This window comes from Talpa europaea, assembly GCF_964194135.1.
Source record: "Talpa europaea genome assembly, chromosome: 11".
Taxonomy (NCBI): Eukaryota; Metazoa; Chordata; class Mammalia; order Eulipotyphla; family Talpidae; genus Talpa; species Talpa europaea.
This window is the reverse complement of record NC_140078.1, coordinates 1,914,052-1,937,717: the sequence shown is the minus strand read 5'-3', so window position 1 is coordinate 1,937,717 and position 23,666 is coordinate 1,914,052. Positions and strand designations below refer to the sequence as shown.

Sequence of the window (23,666 nt, the reverse complement as noted above, 5' to 3'; positions counted from 1 at the left end):
CAAATTATTTCTTGTGCCGTGGTAAATACGCCAGGAACACTGGTAGCTCGCTGAGGCCCACAGAGCATATTAATGTGGGTTTTTTTTTTTAAGAATGGGCAGGTAAGTGGGAGCAGTTTTAGCACTCATGGAGCCCCACGACCTGGCCGGGACAAGGGCTTCCCTCTGACAGCACATTCGCCTCGCAGGCAATTGCTCAGGGAGTGTGGTAAGGGCCAGAGACAGGAGCTGGGAAGGAGGGCGGGGCGGGTCACCAGCCAGCACCCAGTCCCCAAGCCCAGGCCCGGGGTGCTGGTGACCTTCACAGTGCACAGCCGAGGCCCTGGGGTGGTGGGCAGGGTCCCTGGAGAGGCACAGCCCGCCCCCCTCCCCTGCCCAGGGACAGAGCAGGGGCATCAGCGTGTTAGTGTCCTGGCCGGGAGGCCAGGCCTTAGGCCTGCTCCCCGCTGACCTGGACGTCTCCCCGCGGGGTGGTCCCAGAAAGGGCGGGGAGAGACCCCTCTTGTCAGTCAGCGGTGGGGACTCTGGGGAGGCTCGTCTGGAGCCTTAATTACTTCCCAAAGGCTGGGAGCACCGCTGCCCTCCTCGGACCTGCCGCTGCAGCCAGCCCTGCGCCCTCCCCGGCCCGGGCACCCCCTGGGCACTTGCAGCCTGGGCACGGGGCTGGCAGGCGCGGCGCGCCCTGGGAACCCAGCCCCTGCCAGGCCGCAGCAGCATCTTTAATCCACGGCCCGCGCGGGGTTTGTGCGGCTAAATCTGAATTAATGATCTGGAAACCCCCACAGGCTGGGCGGGAGCGGCCGCCCGCGCACAACCTCCCCCGCGTCCCGGGGAGCGGCGAGAAGGGGGTGCCAGGGCAGGGGCCTGCGCGCCCCCTGCCCTGCGCCTGCCCCAGGACCCTCGAGAGGGGCGCGGGCCTTGGGGAGCGCGGGGGGCGCTGGCGCGGGGGGGGGGCGCTCAGAGGGGCCGGGGCGCCCTCCCGGGAGCCAGACCCGGGCGTGTCAGAGCCCCCCCAGGAAGGCCAGCCCGAGAACCAGGGGCAGGAGGGGGCGAGCGCGCGGCCCCCCGGTGCCCAGGGCCCGGGGGGCGGCGGGGGCGTGGGCGGCGGCGCGCTCACACCGCACCAGGGGCGCCTGGAAGGAGGTGGGGCGCCGCTCCGGGGTGTCGGGGCTCGAGCCGTCGGTGGGCCTCTGCCCGATGAAGAGCAGGCTGCGCCCCAGGGCGTCGCGCTCCACCTTGAAGAGCTCGTACTCCACGTGCGGCAGGCGGAGGCCCAGGGGCCGGCACCCGCGGGTGGCCGTGACGTCCCGCTCGGCCCCCCGCGCCCAGCGCCCCGGGGCCCCGCAGCTGCCGGGCGCCGCCCCGTTGAGCAGCGCCGTGGTGGCCGCGTCGCGGGGCGTCACCCGGGCGCGCGTCACGCGGAACGCCAGCTCCGTGCCGCCCCGCACCGCGGCCGAGGGCGCGCCGCGCGAGTAGCGGCCGGCGGCGGCCACGGAGAAGGTGGGCCGGCGGCAGGCGGGGTCGGAGAAGTGGTGGTAGCGGCCCTCCCAGGCGCGGCCGCGCGCGCGGAACGTGAAGAGGCGCGTGAGGAACAGCACGGCCGGGCGCGCCTCGCAGCCGGCGCTCACCCAGCGGCCGCCCAGGCGCAGCGGCAGCGCCTCCCGCGCGGGCAGCACGGGCGGGTGGTGCTCGTCGGCGCGCGCGATGAGGCCGCAGGCCGGGCAGGGGCGGGCGTGGCGCTGCGAGAGAGGAGAGGACACGCGGGGCGCGAGGGGTGAGGGCGGGGGCCCCTCCCGCCTGCCCCGCGCGCCCCACCCCCACCACACCCCACCACACCCCACCCACAACCCCACACCCACACCACACCCACACCACACCCACACCACACCCCACCACACAACAACCACACCCCACCACACCCCACCCACAACCCCACACCCACACCACACCCACACCACACCCCACCACACCCCCACCACACCCCCCACACCACACCACACCCCACCACACCCCACCACACCCCACCACACCCCACCCACACCCACACCACACACCACACCCACACCACACCCCCACCACACCCACACCACACCCCACCACACCCACACCACACCCCACCACACCCCACCACACCCCACCACACCCCACCACACCCCCACCACACCCCCACCACACCCCACCACACCCCACCACACCCCCACCACACCCCCACCACACCCACACCACACCACACCACACCCCACCACACCCACCACACCCCACCACACCCCACCACACCCACACCACACCCACACCACACCCCACCACACCACACCCACACCACACCCCACAACACCCCACCACACCCCCACCACACCCCCACCACACCCCCACACCACACCCCCCCCACACCCCCACCACACCCCCACCACACCCACACCACACCCCCACCACACCCCACCACACCCCCACCCACACCCACACCACACCCCCACCACACCCACACCACACCCCACCACACCCACACCACACCCCACCACACCCACACCACACCCCCCACCACACCCACACCACACCCCACCACACCCACACCACACCCCACCACACCCACACCACACCCCACCACACCCCACCCACAACCCACACCCACACCACACCCACACCACACCCCACCACACCCCCACCACACCCCCACCACACCCACACCACACCCCACCACACCCCCACCACACCCCCACCACACCCACACCACACCCACACCACACCCACACCACACCCACACCACACCCCACCACACCCCCACCACACCCACACCACACCCACACCACACCCCCACCACACCCACACCACACCCCACCACACCCCCACCACACCACACCTCACACCCCCACCACACCACACCCCACACCCCACCACACCCCACCACACCCCACCCCACCACACCCCACACCCCCACCACACCACACCCCACACCCCACCACACCCCACCACACCCCACCACACCACACCCCACACCCCACCACACCCCACCACACCCCACCACACCACACCCCACACCCCACCACACCCCACCACACCCCACATCCCCCACCACACCCACACCACACCCACACCACACCCCACCACACCCCACCACACCACACCCCACACCCCACCACACCACACCCCACACCCCACCACACCACACCCCACATCCCCCACCACACCACACCCCACACCCCACCACACCCCACCCCACACCCCACCACACCCCCCCACCACACCCCACCACACCCCCCCACCACACCCCCCCACACCCCCACCACCCCACACCCCCCACCACACCCCACCACACCCCACCACACCCCACCACACCCCACCCCACCCCACCCCACGCCCCACCCCACCCCACCCCACACCCCACACCCCCACCACACCCCACAACACCCCACCACACCCCCACCACACCCCCCACCACACCCCACCACACCCACACCACACCCCACCACACCCCCACCACACCACACCCCACACCCCACACCCCCACCACACCCCACAACACCCCACCACACCCCCACCACACCCCCACTACACCCCCACCACACCCCCACACCCACACCACACCCCCACCACACCCCCCACCACACCCCTAACCACCCCACCCCACCACACCACACCCCACCACACCCCCACCACACCCCACCACACCCCACCACACCCCACCACACCCTCACCCCACCACACCCCCACCACACCCACACCACACCCCACCACACCCCCACCACACCACACCTCACACCCCCACCACACCACACCCCACACCCCACCACACCCCACCACACCCCACCCCACCACACCCCACACCCCCACCACACCACACCCCACACCCCACCACACCCCACCACACCCCACCACACCACACCCCACACCCCACCACACCCCACCACACCCCACCACACCACACCACACCCCACACCCCACCACACCCCACCACACCCCACATCCCCCACCACACCCACACCACACCCACACCACACCCCACCACACCCCACCACACCACACCCCACACCCCCACCACACCACACCCCACACCCCACCACACCACACCCCACATCCCCCACCACACCACACCCCACACCCCACCACACCCCACCACACCCCACCACACCCCCCACCACACCCCACCACACCCCCCCACCACACCCCCCCACACCCCCACCACCCCACACCCCCCACCACACCCCACCACACCCCACCACACCCCACCACACCCCACCCCACCCCACCCCACGCCCCACCCCACCCCACCCCACACCCCACACCCCCACCACACCCCACAACACCCCACCACACCCCCACCACACCCCCCACCACACCCCACCACACCCACACCACACCCCACCACACCCCCACCACACCACACCCCACACCCCACACCCCCACCACACCCCACAACACCCCACCACACCCCCACCACACCCCCACTACACCCCCACCACACCCCCACACCCACACCACACCCCCACCACACCCCCCACCACACCCCTAACCACCCCACCCCACCACACCACACCCCACCACACCCCCACCACACCCCACCACACCCCACCACACCCCACCACACCCTACTCCCACCCTCACCCCACCACACCCCCACCACACCCCCACCACACCCCCACCACACCCCACCACACCCTACTCCCACCCTCACCCCACCCCACCCCACCCCACCCTGAGCTCCTGCGGCCTCAGCCTCGAACGTGCTGTTCCCCTGGAACCCCGCCTTTTGAGGTCTCAGCGCAGAGAGCTTTCCTGGCCACCCCGTATGAAGTCTAGGCGCCCCCTTTTTTGTTTTCCTCCTAGGTGTTCTCCCCTATTTTCTCCCCTCCCCACCACCTCCCCTTCCTCGGGCTGTAGGTGAGAAAGCCAGGGTGACCCCCAGTTCCTCGGGGCCACGGGGGGCTGTGAGTGGAGGGGGGAGGGGACTGGACCGGCGACGCATGGCAGCGCCTTGGGCGAGAGATGGAGAAATGTTGCTGGCGCGCGCGGGGCTGGGACTTGCCAGCGGCTGCCCTGTCGCAGCGGCCGTCGCGGCTCGTGGTCTTTCCTTGCCGCCCCCTGCGCCCCAGGCGGCCGGCCCACACTCCCCCAGCAAGCTGGGGCTCACCAGCCAGGGCCTGCGGAGCCCCCCCCCCAGGTGCTGGACCCCGCTCCTGCGCCCCTGGCCTGTTTCCCCCGGCCCTGCCTCGCCCCCTCTCCGGGCTGGGCTCGCAGAGCAACACGGCAGCGCCAAGCAGATGCTGAGAGAGTCGCATGGGAGCCGCCAGCCCGCCGCTTGGAGCCAGAAGCTCCGCGGAGGCCAAGAAGAACCAGGCGGGCCCCTGGGGGGGTTCCCAGAACGTGGTCGGGAGCCCCGCTGTGCAGGTGACTCCTCGGCTCGGCCGCGTGGCAGAGCCAGGCTGACGCTCGAGCTCCCCAGCTCCCTTCCAGGGGGCACCGCGGGCCGGGCCACACCCCGGGCCGGCTCGGCCGGCTGGGAGGGCATCTGGCTGGGAGGGCATCTCCGTTTCCTCCCCTTGCAGAGGAACAGGGAGCCGCTTGCCCGACGAGCGGGGCCGGGAGTTTGGATTCAGAACGGACAGACCCCTTGGTGGGGCAGGGCCCCCCTTTTCAGGTCGCCACATTCTAGACACGTCATACCGGTCTCTGTGCTGAACCCAAATCTGCCTTGATTTCCATACTATGGAAAACTGCATTATCTGTAGTTTGGGGGGTTCTGACCCAGAGGATGCAGAGTCCCTGGGGGGCGCTGGAGCCGCCGGGCTGGGGCGGGCAGCCGGGGCGTCAGGAATTGGCGCCGGCTGAGAGGAGACGACTGAGACGCGGGCGCTTTAACCCTCATCCCAGCTGCTGTCCTGCCGCTGCGCATTGAGGGGACATGCCGCGTCATGCCACCATAGTCCAGGGCTGCTCCCCCTGCACCCCGAAGAGCTGTCCTCTGCAGACGGGCTATCTGGGGGTACGAGTCGGCCCTGGGAGGCAGGCGGTTTCCTGCCTGGCAGAAACACACCGAGAACTGGCTTCTTGGCTGACAGAAGGGAGAGCTCCTCGGCGGCCTTTGAAGGCGCCCGTTGCTACCCCAAATCTTCCCGGCGTCACGCAGCCCGGGCCGGGCGGCACGTGTTCATGACCCAGGCCCGGCCGGCTGAGTTCACGCTTGAGCCGAAGCCAGACGCTTCCTGGTTGAAGCCTGTGACGTAAAGTCGTTCCTCAAACAGCACATAACAGTTTCTAATTAACCCCCAGAGAGGACCCCAGGCTGAGATGATTTTGGTCGAGTGTTGGCTGATTGGTTGGGGTTCTACATCCAGGCAATGAATTTGGGGATCAAATTGGTTTTAAATTAACTTCTAAAAACGTTCCTGTTTACCATCTGGTTTGGGTCCGGGGCAGGGCTTGGGTCCTGGAGAGCAGAAGGAAACGACTCATTCGTGACTTGGGGGGCTCTCGGCAGCCCGTCCTCCTCTGAAATTGTCCCCCTTTCCTGCCTTTCGGGGGTGGGGGGCGGCTGGTGAGCAGATATCCCGCTGGCGCTGCACGGGGGCTCGCCGGCCTGTGCTCTGCTTCCCTCCCGCCCCCCTCAGGAGTCCGCCCCCCAACTCCCGCGCCGCCTGGGGACACATGAAATTATCATCCTGCAGGCCCGGCTGTCCATCCTCTCTGCATTCGGAGCTCCTCGCCCGCTAATGAGGTGTGGGCCCCAGATCCTCTTCAAGTGGGACGAACGTCAGACCGGCCCCGACACTGGCTGCCGGGAAGGGAGTGATGTTGAGATCACGGCGAGAATTCAGATGGATGCTCTGGGTGTGAGAATGTCCGCTTGTGCTGCTCCCCTGCTAGCCGGATCCTGGGTTGGGAGGAGGGGCGGAGGGGAGCAGAGGAGGGCAGGCGGCAGCCCTGTGCCCCAGGGGGTGAGAAGTTACCCCATCCGCTTCTGTCCCGTGCGAGTCTGCATACAGTAGGACTCACCGCATGCCCAGCGGCGTGAGGGCTGCCTCGGGCCCCCAGAGCACGTGACAGGAACCCTGCACCCTCCCGCTGTCTGCCAGGCCACCCGCGCCCCGTCCATCCTCGCCTTTGAACGATGCTTCTTGGGTGCAGTGCAGCCATTGGGAACCCCTAGTTCTAGCCTCTCACAGGTGTGTAGGCAGCAAACTCGTGCTCACACCCTCCCCGCAGCACCTCTCTTGTCTCCGCAGGGCCGGGGTGCTGGGCGGGGTCTCTACCCATGGCTGCTGTTCCTTCCTCGAGGGAGGCCAGAGTCCCACCCGGTGTCCCCCGCACGCTTTGGTCACGGTTCTGCTAAAACAGGGTCCCGTCTGTTCTTTCCCGTTGGGTTCCAAGCACCCGGCCCTGAGCCTGGCTTCCGGCCTCTTGGGTCCCGGCTTGGGTCCTCTGACTGCAAGTCCCTGGGGTGTCGTCTTGGGCTGTTGCCAGTATTTTTGTGAGGGGAGTCCCGCCCTGCGCGCCCCCAGCCGCCTGGCAGGCGCGCTCTGCAGATGAGGCCCCGCTTCCTCCCGCCTGTGCGCTCCTCCCAGGACAAGAAGGGGCGCCCAGCTCACCCCACAACTTCCTTTAAAATCTCAGTTAATCTACTTAAATGAAATGCACTTAGGGTCTCAGGGGTGCATCTCAAAGAGATATGGCTCCCCATGGCTCCCCGCAGGCTGTTGGAACGGCGCTCCCAGGCCTGCAGGGCCTGGCTCTGCATTTGAAGAAGGTGGTGGGGGGCATGCCAGGGTCTGAGAAACGCTCTCTACCCAACAACAGTGTGACGGGTGCCCCCTGGTTTGGGCTCCAGGTCAACAGTAGGGTTTGTGCCCCACCTGGAGCTTTTGCAGGGCCTGCTGGAGGGGGATCAGAGCTTGCCCTCCTGGGGCCCCAACTCACCAGGGCGCTCTGCAGTGGGTGCTGGTAGCCGGTGGGCCGGTAGTGCTGCCGCTCTGCCGGGTCCGTGTGGATGTCCCCGAGGAACAGCTCCTCCACCAGCCGGGGCCCTGCGAGGGGCTGCGCCTGCAGGCGGCGCTGCACGCGCACCAGGCTGAGCTCGTGCATGCTGAAGCCCAGGGCGCCCGTGCAGTCCAGCTCCCCGCGGGCGGTCAGCAGCCCGTACAGCGCCCCAGGTAGCCAGGCCCGGGCGGGGGGCAGCCGCCGGGCGCAGTCCCGGCCGGCCTGGGTCTGGTTGAGGCGCGCGGCGACGCTGAGCAGGGCGTGGCCGCTGTGGAAGACGATGCCCACTTTGTGCAGGTGGTAGTCGGCCTCCATGGCGCCCTGCGTGACCCAGGAGGCCCTGCGCAGGCGGACCTTGCCCTTGATGAGCAGGGAGTGGGCCGGCTCCCGGCAGGAGGGGTCCTCGTAGTAGAATTGGTAGGCTCGGAAGAGGCGGCTGGGGTAGAAGGTGTAGGCGCGGGTGAGGAACTCGGGTCCAGGCCGCACCTCGCAGCTGCAAGGGGAGGGCAGAGGGGGCACGCGCAGGTGGTGAGAAGCAGCCCCACGGGCCCCTCTCACTCGGGCACGTCCCCACAGACTCAGTGCCCCTAACCGGGCCACTCACTGCCTTGTCACCTCTGCAGGCTCAGACGTCTCCTTCCTTTTAATCCTCTTGCCCTCTCCAGCCCACACCCGCGGGCCCCAGGGCCCCAAAAGCATGCAGGGTTTGCACCCCTGGCCCTGGTTCCACTCCCATGTCTGTTCCTTCCCAGAGCACGAGCCTGGTGGATGCCCGCCAGCCAGTAGCGGGGCCTGGGTTGAGGAGAGGGGTCCCCTTTGCAACCACTTGGGGGCCTTTGGACAGTGGACTCAGGGAGGCAGGGTCATGTCTGTTCTTTCCCATTGGGTTCCAAGCACCTGGCCCTGGGCCTGGCCTCCTGTCCCCTGACAGGGTCCTCTGACTGCAACACTACGCCCGCCTCTGCTACCCTCTTCCCCTCCCTCTCCAGGCCAGGTGCCCTCAGTGCCAGGGACAGGCTTCCTGATGGAGAGCAGGCGGCCGCAGACTTTCCTTGTGATGGTCACTATTTTTGTTTCTGTGGGCCAGGTAGTCTCTGTGGTGACCACTCAAGGTTGTGGCTGGGGAGCCAGAGCAGCTGAGAGGCTGGATGTACATGTGGGCGTGGTGGTGTGCCAATAAAACTTTATTTACAAAAACAGGCCAGGGGCCGGCCTTGACCCCCAGCCTCGGCCCCTGGCCTCTTCTGCAGGGTCGGGGATGGGGCAGGAGAAGCGACCCCAGACCCTTTGGTCTACTCTGGGTGGGGCAAGGCACTGCTGGGGTTGTCCCATGGAGGTTCAAGTGGTGAAATGGGGGACACATTCAGAGGAAGCGTAGCCAGTGGGTCCCTCCTTCACAGGGTTGCCCTACCTAGCCCTGCTACCGGGATTGCTGGAGCAGAGAGGAAACAGGTCTCACCCAGAGTGAAAACGACCCTTTTCACTCTCCTTTTAGTCTCCCTGATTGTGTCTAGGAGCTGGACGCCACTGGGCTCATGTGGCTGGAACCCCAGCGCCCCCTTTTCCCAGGGAGAGCAGCCTGGGAGCCGCGGCCAGGAATCAGTGGGACTGGAATCCCGTTGTTTTGCTTTCATGGACTTTCTTTTTACAGTTACCCCCTGTGTGTGGCGAGCGGCGCTCTCCACATCCAGGGAGACCTTGCGCTTCCTTTAAAAATGATCAGAGCACATTGTAATGTGCGCTGTGCCCCGAGCCCAATTATGCCTCACGGAGCTGTGCAAATAAATGAGTATGTTTAAGTAAACAGACGTTTAAAGGGAAATCCTAAGGAAACACTAACGGGGAGGTAACGATGGAACAGGGCGCCGTGTATGCCGAGGGGGCCGAGGGACAGGCCCTGGAGGGGGTGCTGGTCAAGAGAGACGCAGCAGGTCACTCGGGACACCTCGTGGGCCCGGACGCAGCGTCCTTGCTGCACTGCTTTCAGGATGCAGCCAGGCCTGTCTGGAGAGCACAGAGGGAAACTTTCTAGGAAGAAAGTTCTAGGCATTTCTAGAAGAACTTTTCCTAAGTGAGCTGTTTGGGGGCCGGAGCAGGCTGCAAGCGCCCCAACCCTTCCCTTGCCCCAGTTCTGTCTCAGAGTGACCCGGCCAGCAATGCCTGGATGGGGGGGGGTAGGGGTGCTGGGGAACCTGGGAGTGCATCCAAAGTGGCTTGCAGAACTCGAGTCCCCTCCACCCAGAGTGCGAGCAGATGTTTAGCAGCTGGGCTGATCGCAGGAGGTGCACGGAGGACACGAGAGTCCAGCCCTTGACCCGGAATAGGACTGGCCTGAGGGGAATGTGGGGGTGGGGGAAGGGCTAGGCCTGGAGAAGGTCACTGCCTCACTTGTCCCCCAACACCCACCCACGTGGGAAGGGGTCAAAGCTGCTGCCCCCACAAAAGAGGGCGGAGCACAGTCTGCTGGCCCCAGAGCCGCCCCAGAGCCCCCCACATAGAGGACCAGACCGAGAGCAGGCACCTGGGCCCTCTCCGACCTGCTGCCTCCTGACCCGGGGCCTTTGCCCCCGCAGCCCCTCTGCCTGCCCGCCTCTGGCTCTCTGGAGGGCTGACTCCTCTTCTTTCGGCTCTCAGGGGACTGTCACCACCTCGGAGAAACCTTCCCTGACAGCTGTGGAAAGAACCCTCCAGGTCCCTGCTGTCATGTCCTGGGGTTTTATTTCCTTGGTTGCAGAACTTAGCACCCAGTCTAGCTGGGTGGGTTCTTTCCGTGCTTCCATGTTTAGCGGCCGGCCCCGGCCCCGCGCCTGGCTCGCGGCTGCAGGCGGAGGCGTGCGCGTGGCCTCCGCTCTGCTCTGTCTGAGCCACAGACTTGCCCCGTGATTGTGACTTGGAGCTGCTCACTATCCCTGCCCCACTGCCCTGTGTGTGCATGTGTGGCGGGCGGTGGGGGGTGGGGGCCTCCTGGACTCCTGGGGTCCATATCAGAGATGTGGACCTGAGATTCAGAGTGTGTGAAGGCTCCCAGTCTGGGGCCCGTGGGCCAGGGTGTCTTGGGGTCTCACCCAGTGGAGATCCAGTGTCCGTCCAGGCGCGGGGGCAGCAGGGCAGTGCTGGGCGCTCTGCTGGCCAGGGACTGCTGGCACGGAGGCTCCCAGTGCAGGCGACTGCCCCCTGCTGTCTTGGCCGCCACTGCAGTGCCGGCTGCAGAGGGAAGACCTGGGTTAGCGACCCCAGCACATCCCAGCACATCCCAGCTGCTCCGCTGCTGCCCAGCCCGGTCCCCTGGGCCACAGCCCCGCCTCCACCTCGGGTGCTCCCAGGGCCCCCCAGGCCCCTTAGGCCACCCCAGTGTTTGAGGCAGTGATGGGATCCCCAAGCTGGGGGGCCAGGGATCTGCCTCCTGTCTCCCGCATTCCCAGGTGTGCCCACGGGGAGCACAGGCCTCTGGGGGGAGACTGTCCCAGGCCCCTGCAGGAGCCTCCCAGGGTGACGGGGCGGAGGCCAACTCCCAGGGCCGGGACCTGCCACGGATCATCTTTGCAGGGACCCGCACTCCTGCACGGGGGCCACTCTGCCCCCAGGAGCAGACCGGCCCTGCCCCCACTGTGGTTCCACAGCCCTCCTGGGGCCAAGCTCGCCCACTGGCTGTCTCTGCCCTCAGGGGACCTGGGCTAGCACCAGGGGGTGCCCAAGCAGTGTGTGGCGGTCCCAGGGCTGATGCCTGAGCGGGTAGACTGAGCCTGACCCCTGAGCTGTCGCTCAAGACTTCGGGGGTGCTGAGCAGGGTTTGCTGACTGCCTGGATGAAGAGTGATGATTGAATGAGTGAAAAATGAATGAATGAGTAAAAATATGGGGGCGGCACGACCTCCTTGCTGTTGTCCTGGCTCATCCTACTTCTGATTCACGGGCTTTAGCCGGTCACTCAGAAGTGAAAACAACCAGCCGAGGAGTCCAGGCTGGGCTGTGCCCGCACCTCCCCTCTGGGGGCACCTCCTGGGCCCTTGGGGCTCTCGGCTGTGCCCACCACACCCGGGGTGTCTGGAAAGAGATCGGGTGGTGGGAAACTGGAGCAGAGCCAGGACGCAGCGGTGGGCAGCCAGGCTGGACCCTCCGGGACCTGAGCGGGACACGCGACCCGTGGCCACTGCTCCCACCTTCTCCGTGCCCCCCCCAACCCCGCAGGGAGGCTCCTCCCCTGGATTCGATACCGCAGGTTAATTCCAACATCGCCAGTGTCAATATAATTGTGGGTTTGGGGGGCGGACGGCAGCCAGGGGGGGCGAGGGGCCGGTGCTATTTGCCTGGTGGAAACTCAAGTGACGCCATGAGCCGCGTAGCGGGTGCCCCGGCCCAACGCCCGTGTCCGCACAGCTCGGGGTGACCAGGAAATTTCTGTTCAGAAGAAAACAAGCTTCACGTGCGGCTCCCGGGGGTGCGCGGAGGTGACGGATCCTCAGGCGGTGTGTTTCCCTGAGTGTGCTCTTGTTGTCTTGTTTATCAGTGAGAAATGAGGGTTTAATGAAGTGGGGTGTGGGCCGTATGGTCAGGTCTCCCGGCAGTCAGAGCCCGCGCACCCCAAATGCGACGGGACCTCTCCGTGACAACATGGGCGCAGCCTGACACCGCCTCGAGGCCCTTCCCGAAGCTCCAGCTTCCGCCGCAGACAGATTAGCCAGTGATGAGTGAGCGCCGGCGGCGTCTCCTCTGCCGCTTTTCCAGGCTTTTCCGTGTTCTTTCCCTTTTCCCTCCCCAGAAAAGTCTTAACTGAGAAGCAGCAAATGGCAGATGGCACCGTGGGCCTGGGCAGCCCCAACTTTTCACAGGGACCCGATAGACTGAGTTCAACACACGGGCCAAATTGATTTTTATCAGCCATGGATTTTTAATTAACAGTGGTGTCCACTTAGCGCCACCCATTATTCACTGCTTACCCACTAATTAAACATTATGCTGCTTTCGCACTCGCATGAGTGGGGACATTGGAAATTAGGTAGCATCGTTCAAATTACCTGCAGAATTAAATCCAGAGTGCCCAATCACTCAGCCACGCTCCTGGAGTTTAAAATATGATCAACTTGAGCTGATAAGTCAGAAGCCAGCAACAGGCCAGGGCGCAGACCCCGCCCGGCACTGCCTGGGCCTGGGGCAGGACGTCGCTGAGCCTTTGCCAATTGGGATGAGGCTGGTGGTTCCGGATCTGCGCTGTGCTGGGGCCGTCCCGGGGGTGTCTCTGTGCGTGCCCAGCCCAATGCGGTCACCTGTGCCTGCAAAGGCGCGCCCTGTGCCTCCATGGAAGATCTGTGGGTGCCCCTGCTTTTCAGATGAGGAAGCTGAGGTTCAGAGGGGTGGAGGGGCTCCCCCGTGTCACTCCACCCCAGAATGAGTCTTATCCAACTCAAAGAGGGATTTCAGCATGATCCACCAGCAGCAAACCCACCGTTTTAAAGTACACATTTAAAATGCAGCGACGGTAAGACAGTCAGTCGCCAGGCTGTGTGGCCGCCCCCCACTGCTAGTTGTGGAAAAGGGCCATGGCCCGCAAAGGAACCCCTGAGCCCATTAGCGGTCGCTCCCCACTCCTGTTCCCTCGGCCCCTGGCAACCGCCGGTTTCGTCTCCATGGACGTGGGTGAGAAGCCTGCGGCGCTCTTCAGGGGAGCAGAGCAGCTCTGCGGTGGAGAGCTCGTCCTCCGCGTGCAGGTGTGAAAAGGCAGCTCGGAGAGTTTCACACCAAGGTTCGCACCCCAAGTTTCCTTTGAGATCGTGAGCAGAGCCCCTGAGAAGAGAGGGGAGGAGGCGGAGAGTGGCCTCGAGGCCAGAGCCGATGGGGAAGGCCAGGCCTGCAGATTAGTCCTTGGGGCGGCAAAAAGCAACACGAGAGCAGGATTTTCTTCCATCTCATTATCTCATCTGAGGCCCTGGGTGTGCAGTGACTCCTCCCCCAGCAGGCCTCGACATCCAGCCCCCCTGCCCCACAAACAGCCCCCCTGAAGATGGCCACAGAAAGTGGGTTGATCTGAATGTGGTCTTAGAACAGCCAGTCGGGCCCCAAGTGCCTGGTGTTTACGAAGTGACCGTGTCCGCGGTGGGCGGGGACAGTAAGTGAGCTGGGGGGCACCGTGGAAAGAAGGGGCGTTTTAGCCATCGCTTCCCCTCCAGGATGCAAAAGGAGACCTGCTGGGGGCCCTGGAGGTGCAGCCACAAAGTACTCCCCATGGGTGATCAAACAAAGGGTGTTCTGCTGTCAGGAGCCCTGAAATCTGAAATCAAAGGGAAGGGGGTTTCGACAGGGCGGGGCCTTCTCGCCCTGTCCGCTCTCTGTCCACTGCCACCTGCAGCCTTTTCTCTCCGTGTCTCTGTCTCCACACCGCAGCCTCCCTCCCCTTCCCTCACAAGGAGCCCCGTCCCCGGGTCAGGGCCCGCCCAGCCGAGCCCGCATCTCGGTTACCTCTGCAAAAGCCCCGTTTCCTCACACCATGATGGCGGAAGGCATTGGCGGTTAGATTCTGAACAGACTGGTGGACACAGTTCGACCACAAAGGACACCAGGAGCCCCCCAAAGCGCCCCTGCAGCCTAGCCTCGTTCCTCATTCCTTCACCCTCGCCCTGTAGCGGGGGGTGCATCTGTTCTCTTGAGAGGGGACGGGAATCACATGGGTCCACTCGAGATGATCGTTCAAAGCAAGAGGAGTGTCCCGAAGGAAATTTACACACTTCCCATGGTTCCCCAGGGCAAGCGGAGGAGGAATATCCAGCTTTTCCTTGTGACCTACCATCCCCTGCAAAATGGGCTGTTTCTCCGTCTTTCTGGTGTCGTCCACCAGGCCCGCTGCTCCACGCTAGTGTTTCCTGAGGAAGAGCAAGCAGGCGGAGACCTTTGCACACACGGGGCCTTTGCACACGCGGGTCCTCGGCCAGCACGCCAGGCTGGCCGACCTGGTTCTCCCTCTTCATCAAAGTCTCAGCGAATGGACTCTGCAGGCAAACATCAACCTCTCCCTGTCCGCTGTTCTCCATTCTCTTCTCTCCTGTGTAGCATTGATCACATTGGGCAATTATTTACCTGCATTGTTTTTAATTTACTTTTTTTTTTTTGACTTTGCAATTTGAAATAATTTCAGACTTACAAAAGTGCTGCACCAGAAGGAAGAGTGCTGGTCTACCCTCCCTCCGGGTCCTCCCGGGTTAGCATGAAACAAGCTCAAACCCGGGAAATGAACTTTGAGAGATGTTACTAGCCCACCTGCTGCCTCCCGTGGATGTCACTGGGTTGGGCCCCACATGAGCCAACAGGATGGCGACCTGACTTGGTCACATCTGCAAAGATCCTATTTCCAAACACGGTCACTGTCACGGTGGCCCGTCAGCCTCTCTTCTGGCCCAGTAGCCAGACCCGGCTGGGATGCTGGCTTCACCCACGCGGCTCCTTCCTTTCCTGGAATCCGAGATGCCTCTTGGATCGCCTTATTCCGTGCCCTTGACACTTGCGAGGTGGCAGTTATTCTGCGGCGCACCTCAGTGGGGGTGGTCTGGGGATGGTTGAGTTTTGGTGAGAAGCTCAGGGGAGAAGCTTGGGGAAAGGACGCCCCGATGCTGGTGCTGTCAGCTTTGACCAGGTGCTTCAGGGGTGTCTGCTGGTCTCCCACTGCTGAGTCACCACTTTTCCCTTGGTCACTAGGAGGGGCACACTCCGCCTCCCCACACTGATATTCACACCTCCGGGTGCCCACGGGCCTCCTCCCCGGTCGCAGTTCTTCATTTCCACGGCGTTGTGCAAACATCCTCTCTCCTTCCATCTCTTTCTGCATCCGCGAACTCCGATTGTCCTGTGACGAAGCTGCGTCTCGTCTCCGCCCTCAGCTCTCCGTCCGGGTGTGTGAGCTCACAGGGTTTGGTTTGTTTCGTAGGGTGGACTCCGTTGCTGTCGTCATCTGTCTCGTGGCCTGGGTGCCCCGAGTTAGCTCCTGGGTGCTTTCTCCGCCTTGGTCGACCGCCTGAGCGTGTTCTCACTTCCTGACACCCGGAGATCGTCCCGGCTCCCGCGTGCTTCCCTGTCCCGCCTGGAGTCGGCCAGTGTTTCCAGGATGACCTGTTTCCTTCGATTGGAGAGCGGCGTTTAGAAACCAAGATCTGGGAGCTGGGTGTGCTCAGTCCTACTGGGGTGTCACCGTAGGCCCCTTTTATAACTTCCTTCCTGCCGCCCTCCCTCCCCCACCCTTTTTCTCCCTCTCGCTGTTTCCCCCACTCGCCTGCTGGTTCTATGCGGACGAATCCTTATCTCCCCTGCTCACTGGCGACTCACCCGGCACCCAGCCTGCAGATGTTTAGTAAATACTTGTTTAAGGCTTGGCCCATACCTGGAACACCTGTACACAGCAAGGGCTCAAAACCCTCTCCTTGTAATGGCCACTTAGAGTAACGTGAGTGATGACAGGCCGCGTTCCCTAAGAGCAACGCTCACACGTTCCTCTTGCTGCTTCTCCCGCGCCTGAGGGTGTTCCTTCCTGAAAATCAGCTGTCGGTTTCCTTCCTGTGTGGCTGTTGGGTCAGGCTTGAAATAGAAGGTGACCTCAGAAGTCAGAGGTCACTACACGTCTGCTGAGGGCGGAAGGGAGGTCGTCGGTAGGGGAGCTCCCAGCAGGCTGGGGACCTGGGCTGACCCAAGCAGGTGGAAAGGGAAGTAGGTGAAGGGAACCTCAAACCCCGTGAGAGCTTTGAATGGGTCGGATCTAGTACAGGGAGCTGATGGCAGGTACTTTCCTCTAAAGCTTCCGCTGACCCTGGGGACCCACCCCAACCACCCTAGAGCCCCAATGTGGACCCACACCCCCGAGCCGAGCCCGCTGGGCCCCTCGGCATCCTGCCGTAGAACCAGCACGTGAGCCGCCGTGGCCCACGTTCTCCAGTAGCCGCAGTAAAAAGGCTCAGAAGTAGCAGGTGAGTTAATTTCAACAATAACATCTCCAGCCCCCAGCGCTGTTTTCCAAAATACAGTAAATGTAAAAACAACTGAGGTGTTTGATGTGCCTCCTTGTGACTCTGAGATTTGGCATCTCCTGCACACCCGGCCCTGCCCAGTGTGGGGAGCCCCCTGCTGGGCTGGGCCCCTGTGGCATGTGGCTGCGACCCTGATGGCCTGCGATTTGGGGACACCGTGTGCGTGCCAGCTGCTGAGCCAGAGGTCCTGTAGCTGCTTCCTGAGCCTACTGGCGTTTTGGGGGGAGGATGAGGAGGCCCTTGGGGAGATTCAGTTGCTACCCCCAGCTTGGCCCAGCCAGCCCCACCCTTTGCTTTGGTTTATAGACTGGGTTTTGAATTAAGATCTGCTTTGAAAAAAAGTGTTCACTTGCTTAAAAAAAAAAGGTCTGAAACCATCTGGTTTATTTCAAAGGCCTCAGCTTGAGGTAATTCACCCAGAATGTCTGGACTTGGCTATTACGAACAATTAAGTAAGGTTTTGGCCACGGACCCCCACCCAAAATGCCTTCTCTTGATGAGAGGCAACCACTTCTTGAAAACGGAGCTGGTGGGGGGTGGCGGCCCCACAGGCCACCTGCCGGGCAGCTTCGGGAATGGCGGTGGATGGGGCAGCGGTCAGGCGGGCCCTGGGGGGCACAGAGGCACGACCCTCGCTCAGCCCTGGAGGTTAGGATCCGCCCGCGCGCAACATCAGCTAACCGCAGAGCTCCCAGGACCCCCACTCTGAACTCAGAAGGGCCCGAGCGTCCCCTCCAGTGGGGTGGCCCGCGGAGCCCTAGAATCCCCTCATCTGGCCGTCACCATTCCCCCATTTTGATGGGGGCCCTGGGTGCAGGCGAACTTGGCATCCTCGGGAAGCTCAGGAACGCTTCGCCCTAGTCCCGGGACTTAGAAATGTACCCTCCTTTGTGGGGTGAGCTCAGAGAGCTGAACGCCACCCTGAGGAATTTTGGGGGTCTGGGTACCCGGACAAGCAGATTCTGGGCCACTGAGAAGCCTGAGGGTGTCCAACGCAAACGCTAGTGTGCGGCAGGCACGGAAGGGGCCGTGTCTGCCCCCACTGTGTCCCCGTGCGCCGGGCCGGGGGTGGGGGCCTTGCTCCCGCCACCTGGAGACAGAGGGTCACGTGAGTTTCCAAAGCCCAAGGCGCTTTGTGCAGACCTCTCCGGGAGGCCCCGCTCAGCATTTCCTGCGAGGGGAAAAGGAAACGCAGGGCTGGCGGAATGGGGAAGGAATGGGGGCTCAGGAGACAGGCCTGGCCCGGCAGCCAGTTGCTCTATCTGTTCAGGAATGTCCCAGCTGACATCAGACCTGGCCCCTGTGACAATGCTGCTTACTCCTCGCTCTGGCTGGGGCTCCCACCCAGATGAAAACTGGAAAATTCCAGCCAAAGCCCAGCTGTTTCCAAATAGCCCAGGCGTCAGGGTGATTGATGGAAGCTTTCCTTTTCACCCAGATGTGCTGGTGTCTTGGAGACAGGGCCTCGTCAGCTCCATCAGCATCTTGTTCCCAGATCTGCACGTTGGCCCTCAGAGCGCCCTAATTTATACCAAATTTGTCGCTGCTGTCCAGGCACGCCCACGTGGCCCTGTGCCTCGAGGAGCCCGAGGGGGGAGCCCGAGGGGGGAGCCCGCACAGGTAGTGGGGAGCCGTCCCCAGGGTTGTGAGCGAGCCTGGGCCTCCGGGAACCTTCTGGGCCTGCCAGCTCGAGTCAGTATTTGCTAAACAGAGCGTGTTTCTAGAAGGCTCCCGTTGGATGGGGATCTCACTGTGCTCTTGGCAGGAGGCTGAAGGCTTCATTGTTCTGTAGAGCAGGAATTTGGTGAGATAACCGCAAGATTTTGACACATTCAATAAGCAAGAAGACGTTTGTGTAGCTGCGGTGGTGAGTCTGGAGAAGGCCCAGGACCCGGGGTCTCGCCGGCCCCCACACGGGCCTGGGGGCCTGGTTCTTCCCCAGGTCTTGCTGGGGGGCCAAGAGCCGTCTCATCTCGCCGAGAGGCCTCGGTTTCCAGAAGGAGGCTGGGTGGTCGCCGTTGGGTGCCTGTGCGCGCCGGAGAAGTGCCCATAGACTTGGGGGGTTTGGGGGAGCCGCCGGCCTTGGGGCATGGACGCCACCCACCCGGCTGTTCTCGGGAGCCTCCACAAGGGGGCGCCCTTGAGCTTTGGTTGGGGCGGTTGGGCGCCCCGAGCCGGCCGCCGCCTCTGCCCCGGCTCCCGCGGCCCTGGACGCCCCGAGCCCCCCCCGAGGTCACCCCCGAGCCCCAGGGCTCGTCCACGTGGGAGGCCGGGGTTCCACTCCCACCCAGAATGACTGGGAGGCGGGGGCGAGGCTGGTGGGGTCCGCCCCGCCTGTCTCCTCCCGAGTGTGCCACGCGGACAAAGGGCGCCCACTGGGGCCCCGAGAAAGGCGCCCGGACGCCCCAGAAGATGACCCTGGACGCGGCGGCCCCGCGGGCGCTTTCCCCGAAGGCGATGTGGGGGGCCCCTGGGCCGGCCCCGCCAGGAAGAGGCGAGATTTTAAATGCAAGAAAATTATTGTAATTTAACAAATCAATTTTGTTGCATTGTGTTGGGATTAGAGCCGCGCCTCGTGCGCGGAGCAGGCGCTCCCCGGGGAGCAGCTCGCGTGGACGCTGCATCATGTTCCGAGAAACCCATTTCCTTAGGAGTTACCAGATTTCATGTTAAGAGAAATGGTAATATTTAATTACGGCATTATTTTGCCGTCTAGAAAATGAATGTGCGCGGCGTTTCCGGAGAGGCCCGGCCGCGCCCCATCCTGAATTACCATACAAATAGGATCCGCGCAAATATTGGCTTAAGTGTAGCAGCGAGGCCGCGCTTGCTAAATGTTAAATAAACAGGCTCATGATTCTCGCCTCCCCGGCGGCCGGCCGGCCGGTCCCCCGGGCCGAGCTGGCCGCGGGGTGCAGTGACCGCAGGGTGCAGCTGGCCGCGGGGTGCAGCTGGCCGCGGGGTGCAGCGGGCCGCGGGGTGTAGCTGACCGCGGGGTGCAGCTGGCCGCGGGGTACAGCGGGCCGCGGGGTGCAGCGGGCCGCGGGGTGCAGCGGGCCGCGGGGTATAGTGACCGCGGGGTGTAGTGACCGCGGGGTGTAGCTGGCTGCGGGGTGTAGCGGGCCGCGGGGTGTAGTGACCGCGGGGTGCAGCGGGCCGCGGGGTGTAGCGGGCCGCGGGGTGCAGCGGGCCGCGGGGTGCAGCGGGCCGCGGGGTGTAGCGGGCCGCGGGGTGCAGCGGGCCACGGGGTGTAGCTGGCCACGGGGTGCAGCGGGCCGCGAGGTGCAGCGGGCCGCGGGGTGCAGCGGGCCGCGGGGTGCAGCGGGCCACGGGGTGCAGCGGGCCGCGGGGTGCAGCGGGCCGCGGGGTGCAGCTGGCCGCCGGGGCTGCAGACGCGGGGCCCCCGGGAGGCACGGGCCGCGCCCCCGGCTGGTCCCCTGCACCCGCACTCACAGCCGCTGGCCTCGCAGAGACGCCCCGCCAGGCCGCGCTGACCCCCAGCCCCGGCCGCCCGAGCCGCCCGCGCAGAAGGGGCCTTGGGGGGGCGCGGGGCCAGGTGGACGTCACGCGCCCGCGGCGGGAGGGCAGGAGGTGTGAAGAGGCCCCCGCAGGAGACGCAATTAGCGCTGGGCCGGGCGAGCCTCTCCCGAGCAGGGCGCGGAGGGCGGGTGCGGGCGCGGGCGGGCGGCGCCCCGCGGCCTGGGGGGCCGCCCGCGTCCAGCCGGTGGGTGGCAGGGCCTCGGTGCCAGGGCCCCTGGTGGGCAGTTGAGATTTGATTAGTTGCAAGTCTGTTTTGACTCAGATCAATAGCCCACACACGCAAGCACGAGGCTGGCGCGCGCAGGGGAGGGTTATTTTTAAAAAGAAGTGAAAATGAGTTAGTTGATTTGGAGAAAAACATTGACTCAATTATAGGCCAGCACAGTCAGATGTGGCCAGGGCCCCCGGTGGCAGGCGGCGGGGACCGAGGCTCTAAGGGTCTGTCAGCTCCAGTTAACAGGCTGATCTGTGTATGGTGGGGGGTCTCGGAGGCGCACTGGGGCGAGGACCTCAAATCCTGGGCCGGGCGGCTGTGCGGGTTGGGGGGCAGCAGCGGGAGCTGGGGACGCCAGGCTGGTGCCGCAGAGGGAGCGGAGCAGGGTCTGGCCTCCAGACGGGCATGAGGGAAGGTCTGCTCTGGGGGAGGGTGCAGTTTGAGGGGCCGGTGGGGCACAGGGGAGCCCATCTGTGAGGGGCTGACTGTCCCCACTGCACTCCCGGGGTGAGGATGGAGCTGTAGGCAGCCAGAGGCAGGGTCTCAGGACCGCTACCCCGAAGGGGAGGACCGGGCAGGGGGAGGAGGGGGCTCCTCCAAGAGGGGCCAGGGCGCCAGGTGTGGGTGGCTTGGAAGTGGGGGTGCAGATAAAGCACAGGAGCCCCCTTCCATGTGATTTCCACATACGCAGCGAGCACTCCTTCAGCTTCAGCCGGTCTCAAATATTGCATGGATGAGTGTGGGAGGTCAGGAAGACAAACCGAAGCAGAAGGATCAGAGACGGTGTTTTATGGCCTAATTATTATTTTTATATAAGTCCTTTCATGCCACACGCTGGGCACCATCATGAATCAGAAGATATGGAAATGTGTGAAGCTGATATAAAAACTTACCCCAGTAGCCTCACCCAGAGCGAATCCCATTAACCTGCTGGTCCACAGAACCCCCTGACCCAGGTCCAGGAGCCAAGACACAGGAGCTTGGGGGCCCTGGTCCCCTCAAAATTCTGTCTCTCCTTTAGTTCCTGGCCCATGGCAGGCACACAGCACATTTTTGTTGAATCAATGAATAAATCTGTGTAGACTTTTATCTTCTTACACACACATACATGCATTTATTCGCTTGATTTTTGTAGAAAAATGGAGTCATCATATGCCTATTATTTGAAATCTCTGTTTTTAACTTAATAATAAAATTTAGAAGCCTTTGAGGAAGATTGGCTTTTTAAGGCTTGAGGGACTGAGGGATATTCACAATCGGGGGCAAGGGAAGGAAATAATGAAATGGCAGAAGCTGGAGCTGAAATAAGCAGAGAAAGCGGGTGCCCTAATCAAGATGCGTCCAATAAAAACAGGCTCACCTTCAAACAGAAGCAAGACATGGCTCGAAGTGCAATTTTCAAAATGTATAAAAAAGGTGTAAAATGAAAAGTGAAAGTTGCTTCCTACCCTGAAGCCCAGTTGCTCTCCTTGAAAAGTGAATCATTTTAACAGTTTCTTGTGCATCCTCCCAGAAAATGGTTTCAGGCTGATCTTTGCATATAAATGTATATGTTTTTTATTTGGTTATTAAAATTTTTTTATGAATGCAATCTTTCTATACACCTCGTTCCGCATTTTACCTTTTACACTTAAATTATCAGATATATCTTTTCGTCTTAGACTTATCTCTTTGTAGAAAAGACAAACTAGTATTCCTTTACATAGATGAATCTTCATTTAGTTAACCAACCCTCTGCAGATGGCCTTTTCGATCGGGACAAGTTGTTTATTTTTGCCACCATTACCTAAAAGAGGACATAGGACATCCTCTTCATGTATCTTGGTGTAAGTCTTGTGTGTGACCTTCGAGAGATTCCTAACAAGAAACTGTATGTACATTGATACATATTGATAGATTTGACCAAACCATCCCCTAAAGATGCTGCTTCTATTTACCTTCCACCTTTGTCACATGAGAGTCTCTGTGGCCTTACACCATGTATCTGTGGCCACACTGGATATTGTTAAACTTTCATTTTTTTGCAACTCTAACATATGAGCAGTGGAAGATAAATCACAACTTAATGAAACATTAGTGGTTAATAACACGTTTTTGTGCCTATAAATGAATGGTGGGGGGCACACATTAATAAGCAATGCTCTACTTGCTTGGATTCAACCCTTCTGTTTACTTTTTGCTGCTAACACTCTGGGTCAAGCACCACCATCTCACACCTGAAAGACCAGCGGTGAGTCCTCACTGCTCCCAACCCATGCCCTGCGCAATCCATTCTCGAGGGAGCAGCAAGCAGGGTCTTAAAAGCCTGTGAATCAGCCGCCTGCTCTGTGCTGTGCATGTCTGAATATTCCAAGGAATCCGCTCTGCACACTCTGAGATTGGAGGTAAATTATAATTTTTCAGAAAGCAGGGAAGCCTCTGAGTTCCCCAGCCCCCAAGTGTGCAGAAGCAGGGCCCGTAGAGGCCAAGCTGAGGCAAACATCAGGGTTGGCATTGCCTGTGCCAAAGGCAGGGGAAGCAGGGGTCCAGGTGGTGCCAGCTTGCTGCCCCCTGGGCTCTGGGAAAAGCAAGAATGTCTGAATGATTTTTTGAGGAAAACATAATCATTTTAGATTGCAGACTTTTCCACAAATTAAAGTGAGAGTTGCCAATGGGAGATCACCGAATATGTGGTGGACTGGTGTGATATGTGGTAGACTGGTGTGATAATGTACATCAAAAGAGGTGGAGCCTGCACCCCTAAAACAGACAATGTCATAAACCCTTACCTCAACACAAATAATTGAATAAAGAAAATAACCAAATACTCAGGTAAACAACCCAATATATATTAAGAGTTAGCAGAAACAGCAATACACATCTCAGAAGCATCAGATATTGGACTTATTTATCACAGAATAAAGACAAGTTACGTATGAACTGTTTAATGAAATAGCATATAGA

General features: G+C 62.3%; 1 protein-coding gene across 1 annotated transcript in view; it reads right to left on the bottom strand.

The window, feature by feature from the left end:
• Positions 1-1,001: 1,001 nt before the first annotated feature.
• Positions 1,002-23,666, bottom strand: part of APCDD1L (APC down-regulated 1 like) — a gene marked incomplete at both ends in the record, with an annotated part of 40,286 nt that continues 17,621 nt past the window's right edge. The window contains 3 exons of the mRNA XM_084246603.1: positions 1,002-1,739; positions 7,909-8,461; positions 11,034-11,172. Of these exons, the coding sequence (XP_084102729.1) occupies positions 1,002-1,739; positions 7,909-8,461; positions 11,034-11,172 (1,430 nt within the window). The remainder of the gene's footprint in view (positions 1,740-7,908; positions 8,462-11,033; positions 11,173-23,666) is intronic.